We start from the raw sequence: 16,589 nt of genomic DNA, 5'->3' as shown, positions 1-16,589 counted from the left end.
GGTTATTCTGCCAGTCGCCTTCCTTATGGTGCATGATGGGTGTTGCTGTTCGAAGCCAATTCGTGCCTGCCGTTCGTGAAATTTTGTGGGTGTCGGAACGTTGAAGGAAAGGAAAGCGCGACCGTTCCGAGCCTTGGCGCGCTGTCCTACCCCACGGATGGACAACCCCAACCTCCCCCGCATAAACCACCGAGTCATGCCCGTCGGAAACCTTCATCCTCCAATGGATGTGGCGTGTCCGAGGCTCCCTGTAAAGAGGCCAGGGCCGTCTATCACAACTGCCGATTTGCACCAGTCGCTTTCCTGCATGGCGGCACCAGCACGTGTCGTCTGGGGTCGTCTGGGGTCGGCCGGGGTACGATCAGCAATGATTCAAAATCCAGTCGTGCCCATGTAGGTCTCCAGGGTTTAATTAACTATCCTTTTCACTGTTGAGCTGGTTAAGCCTCTTCCATCGCCCATCCCTACAAGATGGATCCGAAAAGCGATGTCACCAACGTCGAAGATACAACTTCACATCCCCCCAAGCCCCATAATGTGAACGCGCATGTGGTTCCCATGCAGCAAGAGGCACAACAGGACCTCATCCACATTGATCTCACTTGGCGATCATGGGTGGTGGTTTTCGTGAGCTGCTTCGCGTGCGTATACCTAACGCTTTCGCCATTGAACCATGCTTACCTGATTTAGCATTATGGCACAAGTTTATGTTGTTGTGGCAGCTGGAAGTGTGATAGCCTTCATAGTTCGCGACTTAGGCCAGCCTGCTATATCGGGTTGGATTATCCAGGTATGTGGACCATTTGATTGCCGCGCTCTCAACATGAACAAGACTACTGACATCAAATAGGGCCCACTGCTGATGCAAACTGTGCTCTCCCCGCTCGTCGGCCGACTATCTGATGTTCTTGACCGTAAACTGTTCGCATCCATTCCACCGCTTATCGCAGTCGTAGGAAGTATCATCTGCGCCAAAGCTACGTCTATGGACATGTTAATTGGCGGTGGCATCCTCGTAGGCATCACGCTAGCCACGATTTCCATCGTCCAATCGATTCCGTCGGAAATTCTGCCTCTAAAGTACCGTGCATTGGCGAACGGTTTTGCGTTCCTTGGGGGTGCCGTCGGAGGTCTGGTTGGAGGATTGGGTGCAGGCGCAGTGACCAACGCGAATCCGACAGGCTGGCGAAACATCTTCTGGATAATGGCTGGTCTACATGGAGCTACAGCTGTGGGGTTTTTGGCATTCTACTGGCCAAAGAAACGCACCGAGTATTCTCGCATGAGCTTCAAGGAGTATGTCTGGGCTTGCGATCCCATCGGCAGTGTCCTGTTTATTGCAGGTGCAACGCTTATGCTCCTGGCACTCAACTGGGCAGGAGGAGCTTACCACTGGAGTGATCCACACGTGTGCGCTAATCTCGTTGTCGGATTCGTCTTAGTCCTCGCATTCTGCATCTACGGTAAGCCTACCCTCAAGATTCTCGAAGACGATAGACTGATAGCCGCCCGCAGAATGGAAAGGCCGAACGGACGGCATGGTCGCCCATGTATTCTTTAGCAATGGTCCCAATTTCTGGCTGGCAACGTTTGCTTTCGCAGTAGAGGGGTGAGTTCAAATAATTATCCACTTGGTTTGCTGATCATGAGCTTATTATTGCTACCAGGTGGATCTTCTACTCTGCAGTGAACTCGGTCACTCCACAAATAATCCTAAACTTGGGCTTCGAGAGCAACAGCTGGGACATTGCTGTTCGACAAATGTCCTATCAGATCCCATCTCTAACATTCTCTCTTGTTGTGACCTGGTGGGCAACGCAATTTAAGGATCTAAGTAAGTCCACTCTCGCTAGATATGCCTATCTTTGCTAATCTATGTGTGCAGAATCCCCTCTGGTTCTTACGTACGTTATCTTCCTTGTCACTACAATATGCTATGCGAACATTCGACCGTCATGGAATACTCCACAGCTCGTCTTCGCAGTCCTCGCTGGTATTGGCACATCAGGTCCTCTCACTCTGCTGGTTGCCTGCATCCAATTTACCGCACCCCATGCCTATCTCTCCACTGCCACAGGCCTTGCCTTCTCCGCACGCGCCATTGGAGGTGCTTTTGGGTCCGCGGTGATCAACGCTATAGTCAATGGGCGCCTTAACTCCCACTATGCATCTGACGTTGGTTCTGCCGCCATTGCTGCCGGTCTTCCTTCATCTTCAGTCCCGGCCTTGCTTGAAGCCATGGAGGCTGGCACTGGGCAGGTCCCAGGGTCAAACGCGAACATCATGATGGCTGCGTTGGAGGCGAGCCATTGGTCGTATGCGAGGGCATACAGGCTGGGATGGTGGAGTGTGGTGCCTTTCGTGGCGCTGGCAATCGCGAGTGTGGCATGCATGAGCGGTGTGAAGGATCTGATGACGGAGCATGTGGAGGCTACAGTTGAGCGAAATGTTGTAGATGATCACGGCAAGGAGAAGGGCTTGGAAGAGAAGTGAACACGCTTATGTCAGAGGGGCGAATACTAAGTTAGACAGTTGCGTCACTGGAGTAAATTCTAATGTACTCATGCAATGCAAACCAGTTGTGTAAGCAAGATTGATCTATCTGCTACCTGGATTGAACAAGCTTTGTGTTAACCCTTCATGGCGCTTTCCCAACTGGATGTACAGGAACGTCACCGCCCGACGTCAACGAAGTAGTTACCGTAACCCAAATCGACCATAATCATGCAGGGTAATATATAAGCACATCCCTGACTTCGGCCCTTAAGCGGAAGCGGTGTCTAGCCCCGACGGCGGCTCTTGAGGTAGGCCGACTTGGGGCTGGTGCCCTCACCCTCGATCACTCGCCGCTCCTTCTCACCCTGGTTCTTCTTGGCGACGTTGTCGTCCTCTTCTGCCACCTTCTGCAAGCTGCCCTGCTCCTCGCCCACTAGGAAGGCGGAAGAGGATGTCGGGGTGGCTGCATCTCCCATGGCCTCTTCGAGTTCCTCTGGTTCCACAACTACCTCATCGTGTACCTGATTGTTGCCATCTTTCGTCTCTTCGGCTCCGCGGGTATGCTCTCGGTTGATCTCTGCCTTTGCGTTCGCCCAGAAGAGCTCGTCCTCCGGACTAGGTTGGGTAGGGAAGAATATCTTGAGTAGCTTCTCACCGTACCCGGGGAATCGTGTCTCAAGATTCTTCAGAGCTTCCATGACATTGCCGTGGGACAACGATTCGCGGAAGGTGAGGTCGATGGGGCACGGCGATTTGATGACGAGCTGGTTCCGCTTGTAGGCACCGGGCAAAGTGTTCATGTATTGGGCAACGCGGCGGAAGAAGTCTGCAGGACAAGCGGCGGTGATGATGTTGGAGACCGATCCGAGTGCCAGAACCCCGAATAAGAGAGCAGCACCGCGTGTGAGGTGACATGCGACGACGGTGAAAGCCAGCCAGCCCAGCGTAGTACCGATGAGAATATACCCACCTCCGGTACCGAACCAGTCATAGTTGGATGTGCCTGCAACTGCGAGGTCCTCCAGATTGAGAGCTTTGCCGTGGCAGTTGCGGATGATGAAGACATGACGGTGGCCATCGCCGCGCGTCAAGGCATACACGTTCTTATCTCCTCCATCGGCACGGGCGGTGAACTTCTCAGCGCGCCAAGCGGAAAGCTGCGTCGTCAAAATGCTCAAACACATACCAAAGAAGACCAGCAGCAAGATCAATGCCGAGTCCTGGAACAGGTATTTCGGGTGAGAAATTCGGAACAGCTCAACAACAGTGATTGGCACGAACTGTACCCAGAAAGTGAAGTTGGTCAATGTGTAAGGACAACGGTCGCCCACAGCTCGGGTGTTCACCTTTCCAGCCTCGTAGACAGAAATGTTGAGCCCGCCGACGCTATCATCTGTCTCTTTCTCCAGGTCACGCACCATACTCGCCAATACCCAGCTCTTGTTCTTCCGCGACTTCCCAGACTTCATGTTGACAATCTGACAATCGATCTCGGGCTCTGGCATGAGGCCACGCACGCCCGCCAAGACAGGTAGAAGGGAGGTCACCGCATGGCTCAGCCACCCAAAGCTCAGCGGTAGTACGATCTCGTTAGTATCGCAAGATTTAGCGGTTGTTACGGCGAGAGCGGTGCGGAGTATGGGTTCGCCAACGACCATGGAGATCGCAATTAGACAGCCCCACGGGCTCCCAGTGAGGCTTCCGCCGGTGTACATGTAGTAGGCCTGGTACACGATGGTGATGAATATGGCGATGGCGGCGCCGAGGGTGGGGTAGATGTCGGTATTCATTACTTCTATTTCGTGGTGAAATTGACCTTTGACGAGTGCCGATGTGGGGTTTGTCGAAAGAGACAGTGTACCGTACTGTGGTGCTTATAAGCGCAAGCAAGAAGTCGACCCTGGTGGATGTTGCTCGAAGTTGCTCTTCGCGTCGAGTAAGCAGTGTTGAGGGAGTATGGGGAATGAGCGTAAGACCCGCGGCACGGTGTTTATAGACAAGCAGGTCTGGAGGTGAGGCGGTGTGGTATGTGCGGTTTTCCGTATGCGGGTCTCCCATCTGCAGCGTCCCGTGCTGTTTGGGTGAAAGTCGGCGGCGCGTGCCTGGCGCTCTTGCAATTCGCCAGGATTTCTGGCGGTGAACGGGAAGGAGACGTGCCTGCTCGATTCGCGAGGGTCATACCTGGACTCAAGGGTCGCGTCTCCGCCGCAGGCATGATGCTTCTGCTGAGCCATACCTCGGGGGCCAATTATGACTTTCAAGGTCTTCTTCACCAATTCTGCTGACGGTAATGTGCTGTCATCATTGATAGCTGGTCACCGAATCTTGACATATATCCTCTGGTCTTAGAATTCGCTGTGCAAATCGCACGCCCTTTCCCATGGCTATCTCTGCAACTATCCGCTGTACCCACAGCAATTGTTGTTCGTTCCGAAGAAATTTGGCAACGATCTTTAGCGGGAACAATAGCTGGAATGCTGCGTTGAAATGATGCTCATTTCGGAGAAGGAACTCGATTGACCGAAAAATCTCGTGTATGATATGCTCAATGGTAAGGCCCACGTGAGGGAGCAGCATTGGGTTCAATTGCTCTGGCGGAATGACTCCAGCCTTTGCCAGCAACGCTAAAGCTTGCTCTGGACAATTCGCAAGAGAGTGACTCCGCGCCAACTCTAAGACTAGGAGCAGCCCCGCGTTGTATCGCATGACATGTATAGCGGGAAAGTATTCCTTGAAATGGAGTACGGTGTCATATAAAGGTGGTTCTGTTGCGGACGTCTTTACAGTCACCTCGTAGGCAACTTTGGGGTGGCATCGCTCCCAAGACCACCTCCATTGAAAGAAATCGGACAAAACACTAATCAGGCGTAACTCAAGCTGATGGATAGAAACAGTGTGGTCGCCGTTCAACTGAGCTTGGTCGCTCTCCTGTAGTAGTCCTGGGACCTTCGCGAGGATACACCCGATGCGAGCTCCAAGTCTTGTGGGCTCATTTGGTCCAAGGTCGCCCAGAGCTTGCCACTCGTTCTTTTCGAGGAAGACTCGTTTTCTACGCGCTATTGCCCGTGGGATGACTTGAAAGGTAGCCATCTTGCTATAAAATCTTGCAGGCTCTGTCCGGGTCGCATCCGCTCCACGCATCTCTATCAATCTTTCCGAGCCCCCAGCGTGTTCCATCCAACCGCGCCCACTTCCGAATACCGCTAGTTCATATAAACCAAGCAACAACGTAGCAGCGACATTTGCAGGCTCATGCCAACGCGCTGCATCTTCCAGGTTCCGTGCCAGTTCTTTGAGTGCCCGTGAGTAATAGGAAGCGCTGTACGTGAGATCAGGTTCCATCATGCCATGCGAGCGCGCGAACAAAGTTGCGGACAGACAGCACGCGCTGTATAAGACAACGGAAGTTGGGTCTATCTGGATGGCGTGAACTATCCAAGAGGTTACTCCTAGCGGCATGGCATATTCTGATCCTGGAAACAGGAAAGTCGTCACAAACGATATCCAGATGTTTTCGCGAAAGGCGTGCAACGCCATGCTTTGAGGCGGCGAAGGTCTCGCTGAGTCCAAGGCTCGAACCGTTTCAAATGTGCTAACAGGGGCAGGCTTCTCGATTTGCCGTTCCTCAGCCGCAGTCTTGGAAGCATTGCATGGATTTGCGAACCGATTGGTTTCATCGACGAATCTGCTTTGTTTGACACCAGGGGGATATCCATCGCATATCATGTACGCATTCCGACAGCGCTGGCACGTCGGTCTCGCTTCATCACATTTCACCTTCCGCCTTCTGCACGTTATACAGCCTGCAAGTCGTCAAACACTATGGCGCATCTGAGGATGGCGGACACCGCTTACCTGTGGATCTTCCAGGCCTACCACCCATGATCAACGCATTGCATTCGCTCTTTGGAGAAGGGTCATCAGGGGTGCATCCATATCGTTATCATGAACCTGAGGAGCTAGTAAGTTCGTGGACGCATCAACCCATCAACCATGAAGAACGTCATCGCTTATTGCAGAGGAGGAAGCCGGAGTCACACTAAGATGACTTGTAAGGTACATTGACGTTTACGCTAGCGCGCACCTCGCACGCCATCCTGATTGGGCTAGCAGTTCCTAGTCCCTTTCCTCCCATCCGATGCGGCGGATCAACATCATCTACACTAACTCTACCTCCTAGAGGATGGCAATTTCCGAGCTCCTGCGCTAGAAAGCACCTCGCAGTCAGCCAGGACTGGACGGGACCACGAAGGTATAGTAGCTCTTTAGCCCACATCCACTTCATCTTAAATCGCCTTTTGGCATCCATGAGGGGTCTTTGAATTCTCCAGGCGGTGCAGACTAAGCAGGATTAGGGGGATGTGCACTTGCAAAGCCATGCCCCGGAAGGTGCGACATTGCAAAAGCCTGCCTAAGGTCATTGTGGCTTCGATCGAGGATAGATATAAAGCACTGGTCATTGTCCACGAACAGTATCTCTTACTCTGCCATCACCCGGAGACTTGACTTCTTTGCCATCGCTCAGACACTATGCTAAGTCGTTACCTCTATACCACGCTTGCAAGCTGCGTCGCAACAGCTAGTGCAGCTGCTCCTATTGTCGACCTTGGCTACGGACTTTGGCAAGCTACGCTTAATGTAAGCAGGAAGTGTGCGATTCGAAAACGAGCATCTGCTAACGAAGGTCATAGGAAACTGGACAATATTACAATTTCAGCAACATTCGCTATGCACAGCCGCCTGTGGGAGCACTTCGCTTCGCTGCACCTAAAGAACCGCACCTCAACCGTACACTGATGAACGATGGTCAGGACGGTCGGATCTGCATCCAAGGAGAAGTTAGCTGGGCAAAAGAGCGCGCGCTCTTTACGAAGGCTTACTTCTCCAATGCCAACATAAGCGCCTTTCAGCAGATACCGCCTCCAGGCTTCACTGGCAAAGCGAAGCCATCGCCTCAGGCTGATGGTCGCGCAACCGAAGATTGCTTGTTCCTCGATGTTTTTGTTCCAAAGAGTGTGTTCGATAATGGAACGTTAAAGAAAAGTGGTGGCGCTCCTGTCATGATGTGGACACATGGAGGAGGCTTCTACCAAGGCTACAAGGACTCTCAGGGTAACGCCGCCGGTCTTCTTGCGCAGTCCATGAAGAATCCAGCAACTGCACCTGGAATTATCTACGTCGCCATCAACTACCGTCTTGGAGCTTTCGGCTGGCTTGCTGGACCCAGTTTCGCTGGTAGTGGTGCTACTCCCAATGCTGGCTTGTACGACCAGCGCCTAGCATTGGAGTGGATGCAGAAGAATATATATCGCTTCGGAGGCGATCCTAACAAGGTCACAATGATGGGCGAGAGCGCAGGCGGATCTTCCACTTTGCATCAGCTGACAGCTTTCGGTGGAGCCAAGGGCAACGCTCCGTTCTCTAAAGCACTCATGATATCGCCGGCATTTAATCCGAATCCTTACGATGCAGTGCAAGAGCAGACGTTTCAGAACTTCCTCACCGCCGCAAACGTGTCAACACTTACCCAACTTAGAGAGCTGCCCTCCGAAGCCGTCATTGCAGCAAACTCGTTGACCATATTTGAGGCATCATATGGAAGCTCCGGCGGTTTTGGACCTGTGGTTGACGGGAACTTCGTGCCGCAGCTGCCTACTCTGCTGTTACAGCAAGGTCGATACTCCAAGAATGTGGGAGCCGTACTTGCTGCGCACAACACGAACGAAGGGTTTCTCTTCACGGATCCGGCGATACAGAACGATACCGCCTTCAATGCCGTTGTCAACTCCTCGAACTCTTCGCTTTTCCCAGAGGCACAGCCTGCCGCCAAGAATGAGATTGCCAGCTCGCTGTATCCGCCAATATACACCAACAAGACATTGGGCTACAATACCACGTTCTCCCGAGCCGCCACTTTACTTGCTGATATGTTAGTCAGTTGCAACGTCCAAGCCGTGATGGAGACATGGGGAGTGGACCAGTCCCACGCCTGGCTGTTTGGCGAAGGCGCTGGTCTGCATGGCGAAGACAATCCTTACGTCTTCTACAATAACGGTCCAGCGCAAGACAAATACGGCTTTGGCACTGTCAACGAGACAGTAGCGAAGACCATGCAAGAATGGATGTTAAATTTCGGAGCGACTGGCAATCCGAACGGCCCGGGAGTGGTACCGATGCCAGTCTATGGGTCAAACCATGTTATGGCTAGCCTATCGAACAAGGGTGTTGGGATTCCAACGCCAGACCCAGCGTTTGTCCAGCGATGTAATTTCTTCAGAGAAGCATTGTACGTTTAAGACATGTATATCTCATCCGCGGTTCTCATTGGTGGCGTATCAAGGTGTAGGGACATGCGCGCAAGGACATACTCTATCTAGCTCAGCGTCGGAATTAGAGTCTTTGCAATCCCACAATCCATATACAGCGAGTATAGAGTTAGAGATGTGAGTCAATTGATTGAGATAGTTGGGGACATGTCTTAAAGAACACTCAACACGATGTAGAACATCTTGCTTCTCCATCAATTTACAACATTTGCCCAGGTGTCCGGTTTCAGATGAACGGTCTAACCACTATGAAAACTGAAGAAAATTCGGACTTGATGTACGAAAACCACATTATATACCGGCAGTCACATGAAGAAGGACCCGTTCTCGCATGGTAAGGACATTTTCCCCTCCTTCACCTGCGTTTGCCTCGAGAACGGGGCAGTGCCATGGGCGTCACGTGATAGCGCGAGAGCGTTTGCACAGCTTTAATTACCCCACCGCGCGCCTGGATATCTCGATCCCTCTGACACTACATTCGATTCTTGTGCGTCTTTAATTGATAGTACTGACGTCGCAGCAGAATCCACGCACAGTTCTCATCGCAAGTACACACAGGACAAGATGAGCTCTTCTACCAACGAGATCGCAAAGGTCGCCACCGACATGTACGGCCCAGCTCTAATCTTTCGATTTCTCTTTGCTAACCATGCTGTAGCGGCTCCAGCTCCTCTGGTGCCCTGCCCGACATCAATTCTCTCTCCATCGGCGACGATGGCTTGACCACCAACACTCCCTCGGCTACCGCCGCGGGTGAGGTCCGTACTAACCTGTCTGCTTCCAGCGAATTCCCCTTCAATCACGTCATGCGCATGATTGGTCAGTACAATGCTAACTTGGCTACTTCAGACTTCAACTACCAAAACCTCCGTGCCAACCGAACCCGACAATTCCAATTTCCCTTCCAACCGTGCCGCCATGGTTGCCAAAGCCCAGGCCGCGAAGAACAGCAAAACTTTCACCACCCCCTCCGCCTCCGCAAAGCTCTCCGCCCGCCTTAAGACATCCAACTATAAGCCCATCCTGGCCGCGGGTAAGGGCTCTGCGTCTCGCCTCGCACAGATGCAGAAAGAGGCCGCCGAGAAGAAGGCCAAAGAGGAGGAAGAGGCCAAGGCTCAAGAGCAGGAGAACAAGGCGAAGGCGTATTCGTACATGTTGAACTACGCCAACGAGCTACTGCAAAGCCTCCCCGATGAGGCCATTTCGGACCTCCCTGATGACTTCTACAAGCTGGAGCTGAAGGTGAAATTGAAGCTCCTTCTCGAACTACGTGCCAAATATGGAGAGCAGGGTCCTGGAGAAGCTAGCGGAACGACCGTTGGGGAGCTGGAGGAGACCGGCCCCGTTCCTGGAGTAAGTTCAAGTGATCTCTTTTCGGATTGGACCAGGCTAATAGCAAATAGGAGCTTGATGAACCCGAGGACCTCGAGGGGTTGGAGAGTTCTAAGGAGGACTCGAAGGAGCATACAGAGTGCGTTTGTGACGAGTGTAAGGAGTCGCAGGGTGACATGAGTGGAGGAGCTCGTGGCCTCGGCGAGACTGAGCCCCCCTCCATCTAGAGCCGATGGGTTGTTGGTCTGGGAAGAGATGAGTTTCACGTCTGCATTGAAGACTGCGGTATGCACAGCCTTTTGGGTCGTGTTCTGAAAAAGTTTGGCGGATGATATATCAGACGTAGCGTAACGTGTGCGTCATGTTACGTGCGCACAGCAACTAAGCCTCTGGAGAAGGCCTGTCTCCAATTTCCACCGGTTGACTCCTATCAGCCTTCGTATCCATGTCCCATTTCATGTCGCTGCTGTGTCACAATTTCATTCCGCCAAGGTCTTCTCGACAACCTTCAATATTTCCATAAGCTCCTCATCTTTCATCGCTTTTCCCATGACTTGGACATGCGCCGGTAGTCCTTCTAGAACTTTCGGTTCATCTGTTCACGAGTCAGTTCTATACTCTTAAACTAAACTACAAGGGCACGTACACGGCGGTTCATAAGCAGCATCTTCTTTAACGAATGACCTGTCCAGCTCCTCCTCAGCTCTCAAATGCGGCAAAATGCCGGACGGGTACTACCACGCACCTTGTTAGCTTTCACGTCTCTAGTACCCCTCACACAACAACAGAGATACTCACGTTCAGCATATTCTGCAACACTGTAAATGGCGCCAATCCATACGTGTCATGCTTCACCGCCGTCGCCGAGTTTCCAGGCATCAGGACCGCATCCAGCTCATTCTCAACCATCACCTTATGCCAGGCATGCAAAACCTTGAACCGCTCAAGATTCATGTCCCACAGCCCGTCCAGACTTGGCTCAAATCCGCGAATCTCTTCCACCATTGTTGTGCCCAAACTAGGTACCACGGGCTCGCCCGCTTGCTTAAGGTAGGATATGGGAGTTTTCTTGGGGTCGAGAAGAAAGAACTTCCACGCCAGGATAGCGGAGTCCCATATATCGGGTACTTTGTCATCGAGCAGCACAACGGGGTGACCTTTAGCCTTCAGCTTCGTAGCGCAGGAATGCAGCGCCCGGGCTATGGGCGGATGCAAAGGTCTCTTCGGGATACCGCGAATGAGGCCAAATCTCAGGGGCCGCGTGTAAGGTTGGACAGCGCGCCACGGCACGCCCAGGACGTTCTCGTCGAAAGTCCAAGTATCGCTGTTGCAGATTGTCTTCATTGTGAGCTCTATGTCGCGGATCGAGTGGCCCATAGGTCCGATTACAGGCAGGATGGGGCCAGGACTTCCTAGACGACCGGGCGGTACGCCGCCTCCGAACGGGACCCTGCCTACGCTCGGCTTGAAGCTGGCCAGTCCGCAGCACAGTGCAGGTATACGGCACGAGCCAGCTACGTCAGTTGCTAGCCCTAGGATTGAGCCACGCATGGCGAGGAGAGCGCCCTCGCCGCCTGTGGAGCCCCCGGCTGTCATTGAGAGGTTGTGCGGATTTAGCGTGCGGCCGAAGAGGTTATTGTGAGAATCCGCAGTCATCATTGTTTGGGGTAGGTTGGTTTTGCAGTAGAAGACTGCGCCGTGCGAGTACAAGAGGTTCACAAGATTGGAGTTTGAGGTTGCTGGTGGGCGGGAGAGGAAGGAGATGTAGCCGATTGTTGCTTGTGTACCTTTGACGTTGAAGGAATCCTAGGTTATAGGAGTTCAGCTCTTGCACTTCGCAGTGACACTTACCTATGACATTGAATTTCCGAGATGTGAAAAAGAGTAGGGAATACGCACCTTTAGACTGATGGGCAGGCCATGTAACGGACCCATTGGCCGTCCGTTGTACTCAAGATACTCATCGCATTCCTCCGCCCTTGCTATGGCTTCCTTGAAAAAGACCTCTGTGAGGCAGTTCACGCATTGTTGCGCGATTGCCGCTCTCTTGCAAAATGCCGTGACGACTTCCACGCTTGTCACCGCCCTCTTCCGCATAAGCTCGACCAATGCAGCTATTGACGTGAGCTCCCTTGAACAGAGCAGGTTCAGAGGATTTAGCCCGTAAGTACTTACTGGCGTCGTAATTAGAGGTAAGTTCGACTTGACTAGATGTCAGGAGCCCGCATGTTAATGGTACGTCAGTAACGGAGATGGCGGATGCTTCTGTGAATCGCTCAGTCAACGACTGGGGTAGCCTCCACTTCTCTGGGATCTTCCTGAGATTGTCTTCTCGCTTTGAGGCTGCGAGGCCTTGCCAATCTGCGGCAGAAACTTCCGGCATGGTGTACAGGACTTGCTGTTACAGTACAATGAAAGCTAATCTGTCTTAATGTAAGATGCTAGCGTCATATATACTTTGTTTACAATAGGAGAAGAGGTTTGGGGAAAGGGCTACTGTGTAAAGATGTTGCTTTATGGAGCTTTGGGGATCCGGATGCCGTTCCGAGTCGGATTCCGAGATACGATATCGGGTACGACATATTCGCCAGTCAGAAGCGCTTAAAATCTGGATGAACTTCCTACCCTAGTAAGCTTGTTGAGTAAGTCATAATGTTTATTGGGCGTTGTGCAAAGCTTCATAGTGTGCAACGCTGTGATCTAGCTGTTTGCCGAGGACGATGCTCGATGTATTGAATCTGGAAGCACCTCAAATTTCCTGTGAAGGAACATAGATCTATTCCATCCCAGTTCAAAAGTAAATACTTGACTAAGGAAAGAGGAGGCCCCTGGCTTCTTGAGGACCACTTGAAGCTCCTCGCCAGAGGGCGCAGTGGTAATGGACCACAACGATGTACACCGCAAATCTACGTGGTAGGCAGCTCAAACTGCTGCTACTGACTTCACGACTGCCTTGCCAGGTGAAGACCTGCGGACGTTTCCAGCGGTCGCAGTCATCCGGGACCCAGAGTTTGTGTAGGATATGAACTTCGAGTTGAGACTCAATCTCGCCGCCTCTCATGCCTTTCGTATGGTGACCGGCTTTTACGATGTCTGTACCGCTCCTGTGACCGTGGTCGCTCATCGTCTCCGTGTCGCTCTCTACGCCGCTCATGTCGGTCCTCCCGCCGTAGGTGCTCACGACTCCGTGATCGATGGCGTCTCCTCTCGCCATCGCGATCCCTGTCCCTCCTATCGCGCGACCTCGAACGATCCCGTCGCTTTTCTCTCCGATCCCGCGACCTGCTTCTGGACCTATGCCTCCTCCTTCTATCGCGCTCACCGTCGTCCCTGGGCCTCCGTGACCGCTCCTTCTTCTCCCTCCTCTTTTCTCCCTCATCGCCATCCGTTGCTTTCTCCTCAAGAGCCTTCTCAACATCCGCCTCATGCGCCTTCTCCCCCAGAGGCGTCAAGTTTGCGTTCGTCGATGCGCGCTCCGGGACAGGGAGACCCATGGCGCGCAGCATGGCATCTTCTTCGGCTTCTTTGAGTTTGCGCCTCTCTTCTGCGAGCTTCTCGCCTTCTGATTTTTCTCCCTCCTTGTCCTGGTCACCCTTGGCATACCAGTTTAGATCGCGGCCTTGTTGCCACCGGCCTACGGGGGCCATGAGTGAGTGGCCCAGGTAGTTTTCGCGTTGGGTGTCTGCTTTGACATCTTCCCATTTGAAGTCGGCGCGGCCGCCGCTGGAGACATGTTAGCTCAGAAGCATAATTAGTCGAAAATGTACACACCGGCTTCCTTCTTTTCGCACTGTCTGTACAAGATCCATGGTCACGCTGTTGTGTGGTGAGAGGTGTGAGATGAAGTAAAGTAAAGCAAATGCGGAGCAAACGCGGAGGTGCCCAAAGGCGCTCATTTGGAGCTTTGGCCAGGTTCCCCCGCGACTTTTGAACTTCACGATTTCGAACAAAGCTTCCACAATCCAATCGTCCTTCCCGTACTCGTTCTCTCAACTCAATCGTCGCGTACACAGTAAAGAGAACCCACAGAACACAATTTCAACCACCACTAGGCAGTCTACAAGCTACATAGCGCGCGTACATTCCTCACTGACACGCTCACCACATACCCAAATCCCACCGTCCGCGCCATGGTCCCCCAACCAGCGCCCGAAGACGAACAGTTCTTCGATCGCCCCGACCTCCTCCCCACTCTCTCCGCAGCCGGTACCCTCAACTCCAACACAATCCTCTGGTACTTCTACAACTCGCCGTGGTTCGACCAAGGCTCCAACAACAACAGCCTCCTCCGCCAAGTCGGCGGCACCCCTCAGCAAGAACTCATCTTCAACAACCGGCTCGCCTTCGAGGAGCGCCTGCGCACAGACTATCCGTACGGCACGCAATACGTTGTCGCGTACGAGCCCAAGAACGACGGCGAGCCATGGGTGATTCAGCGCCAGGAGAAGAGCGTAGATGAGAACACGGGGAAGACGGCGAAGATCGAGGTCACGGCTACGTATTTTACGCAGGGGACGAGGATTGTAATGGCGAAGAGCGTCCTGGATGTGCTGCAGACGCGCTTGCTGAGCGTGAGCACGCAGCTGCAGGAGCTGATGGAGCTGTCCAAGGACCTGTCGCACTTCAGCCCCGCAACAGGACACACGTACGTGCCGCCGTCGTTCGACCTCGCGAAGGCGAGCAGCGGGAGTCGCGCTGGGAGCCGCGCAGGAAGCCGTGCAGGTAGTCCCGCGCCCGAAGCGTCGCAACAGCCCGGTGTGCAACCCACTGCCGCGGACCCCTTCGAGACCTTCTCAGACGCCTTTTTCCTCCGCTCGCTCGACCGCACGGAAGCCTACTTCGAGGAGTACGTCGACGAGAACCCGCTGCAGGGCGAGCCAGGCTCCTTCGTGCTCACGCACAGCTGGCGCAACACGGTGACGCGGCGCGAGGAAGAGAAGAAGCGCGCCGAGCAGGCTGCCGCGCACCAGGCTGCCGCAGCGCAGGCGGCGTCGCAACCAAGTCAACTGTCCATCTCCACTTCGCAGACGCAGAGCGGTCTCCAGTCTTCCACGTCCACGCCTAAACCCGCCACTCCCGCCACCGAGTCCTTCTCCCGCAAGGCCAGCATAGCAAGCCAGCCGAAGCCGGGCAAGGAGAAGCGCCGAAAGTCAAAGGGACCCGGCAGTCTTGCGAGCCCGGTTACACCCACGGGTCCGCAGATATAGCCTGCCTCCACGCCGACAGCAAGGTGCACCCTTAGACATCGCAGTGCATATCTGGCGGCGGGTGCGTCTGTCTACCGGTGCCGTTGTCGGTGCCGTCGAGACCGTGGACACAGACGGGCGGTGGAGTGAGCGCTCGCGTGACGTGCTTTTCGGATTCCGTTATTTTGATTAAGTGATACCCCCCGAAGAGCACGGCATTGGACGACCGGGTCCTCCATTCCACTCCGCTCAACTGCACCTGCATTGCATATGCGTATGCACGCCTATACCACACCACACCACACCACACCACGCCACGCCACGCCATACATCAAGAGCTTTCTTTCCGCAGTGTAAACACGGTGGCTAGTAGCGGACTCGAGATCGATTTCCGACCTTGGCGCTGTAGCCTAGTAATACTATACGAATGGCTTTGCATCATGCGGCCGCTAGCCATGCCACGAGACCATGTGCACATGTACCTTGGTGGCTGGGCTTGACATTGCGCGTGTGGGTACACACAACGTCGTGACGTTCGTTAGTGGCATGGCGTGATGGGCTACGAGTACACTACTGTCCATGGCCTCATCGACTATCGAAGGGGCTGGCATTGGAGTCACGCGCGTCGCCGAGGATAGGCAGTAATGTATGAGTTTAGTCAATGCAGATCTATCGTTGCTATCTACAGAGTATGCGATCAGGAGCTCAGATGTAAGGTTGTTGGGAAGCATCCACATACCGATACCGGAAAGTGGAAGCGCTGACAAGTGCAACCACGGTAGCTGCTAGTTCTTACCCAAGGTCTCTACCAGTCGCCAGCCTCTGAGATTATTAGCCAACTCGTCCACAGTCACAGCACACTCGCAATCAGAAGACGGTTTTTGAGTGGGTAAATCCCGAAGCACCAGCGCCGCATGGCAGTGATGCTTCTGACGGATACGAGTCTTGACTATCTAATCATCCCTTGGGAGAAGTACTGCGCGCCAAATCAATAAAAACGCCCTTCCCTTCATATCAGATATCAGTTTGAATCATCCCATCCAACCCCTTCCATATGCAGTTTGTGATGCACCCGAGCACTAACAAAGAGATACCAAAGAGTTGCTTCTTAAAATGATACAGTGTGCCAAAGTACATAACATCTATGTACTTCGGCGAGAAGCAGAGAAGTGAGACATGATTGGAAAGGTAATGTGGGTATCGGTTTGGTTCTGAGGAGAGGAGAGTAAGGAAATGGTATCTCTAGCGC

At 53.3% G+C, this 16,589-nt stretch overlaps 7 protein-coding genes across 7 annotated transcripts; 4 read left to right on the top strand and 3 right to left on the bottom strand.

Annotated features, from left to right (window-relative positions):
- Positions 1-471: 471 nt before the first annotated feature.
- Positions 472-2,493, top strand: N0V89_010027 (uncharacterized protein; the record flags this gene model as incomplete). The annotated part of the gene is made up of 6 exons (XM_056218772.1): positions 472-641; positions 691-790; positions 851-1,463; positions 1,516-1,609; positions 1,668-1,834; positions 1,886-2,493. The coding sequence occupies 6 exons, from the start codon at positions 472-474 to the stop codon at positions 2,491-2,493; spliced, it is 1,752 nt and encodes a 583-aa protein (XP_056068037.1).
- A 287-nt stretch (positions 2,494-2,780) lies between these two features.
- Positions 2,781-4,286, bottom strand: N0V89_010026 (uncharacterized protein; the record flags this gene model as incomplete). The annotated part of the gene is made up of 1 exon (XM_056218771.1): positions 2,781-4,286. The coding sequence occupies one exon, from the start codon at positions 4,284-4,286 to the stop codon at positions 2,781-2,783; it is 1,506 nt and encodes a 501-aa protein (XP_056068036.1).
- Positions 4,287-7,026: 2,740 nt separating this feature from the next.
- Positions 7,027-8,792, top strand: N0V89_010025 (uncharacterized protein; the record flags this gene model as incomplete). The annotated part of the gene is made up of 2 exons (XM_056218770.1): positions 7,027-7,134; positions 7,188-8,792. The coding sequence occupies 2 exons, from the start codon at positions 7,027-7,029 to the stop codon at positions 8,790-8,792; spliced, it is 1,713 nt and encodes a 570-aa protein (XP_056068035.1).
- Positions 8,793-9,131: 339 nt separating this feature from the next.
- Positions 9,132-10,381, top strand: N0V89_010024 (uncharacterized protein; the record flags this gene model as incomplete). The annotated part of the gene is made up of 5 exons (XM_056218769.1): positions 9,132-9,156; positions 9,346-9,430; positions 9,481-9,580; positions 9,672-10,175; positions 10,226-10,381. 5 exons carry the CDS (start codon positions 9,132-9,134, stop codon positions 10,379-10,381), a joined length of 870 nt encoding a protein of 289 aa, XP_056068034.1.
- Positions 10,382-10,633: 252 nt separating this feature from the next.
- N0V89_010023 (uncharacterized protein) lies at positions 10,634-12,537 on the bottom strand (the record flags this gene model as incomplete). The annotated part of the gene is made up of 5 exons (XM_056218768.1): positions 10,634-10,749; positions 10,801-10,888; positions 10,953-11,960; positions 12,054-12,281; positions 12,394-12,537. The coding sequence occupies 5 exons, from the start codon at positions 12,535-12,537 to the stop codon at positions 10,634-10,636; spliced, it is 1,584 nt and encodes a 527-aa protein (XP_056068033.1).
- Positions 12,538-13,195: 658 nt separating this feature from the next.
- Positions 13,196-13,963, bottom strand: N0V89_010022 (uncharacterized protein; the record flags this gene model as incomplete). Its single annotated transcript, XM_056218767.1, has 2 exons — positions 13,196-13,877; positions 13,926-13,963. The coding sequence occupies 2 exons, from the start codon at positions 13,961-13,963 to the stop codon at positions 13,196-13,198; spliced, it is 720 nt and encodes a 239-aa protein (XP_056068032.1).
- A 321-nt stretch (positions 13,964-14,284) lies between these two features.
- Positions 14,285-15,361, top strand: MED6 (Mediator of RNA polymerase II transcription subunit 6; the record flags this gene model as incomplete). The annotated part of the gene is made up of 1 exon (XM_056218766.1): positions 14,285-15,361. One exon carries the CDS (start codon positions 14,285-14,287, stop codon positions 15,359-15,361), a length of 1,077 nt encoding a protein of 358 aa, XP_056068031.1.
- Between the last annotated feature and the right edge of the window lie 1,228 nt (positions 15,362-16,589).

This window comes from Didymosphaeria variabile (genome assembly GCF_027946475.1).
Source record: "Didymosphaeria variabile strain IMI 356815 chromosome Unknown scaffold_7, whole genome shotgun sequence".
Classification (NCBI taxonomy): domain Eukaryota; kingdom Fungi; phylum Ascomycota; class Dothideomycetes; order Pleosporales; family Didymosphaeriaceae; genus Didymosphaeria; species Didymosphaeria variabile.
Note: the sequence above shows the minus strand (reverse complement) of the source record. Positions and strands in the feature narration are given on the sequence as shown.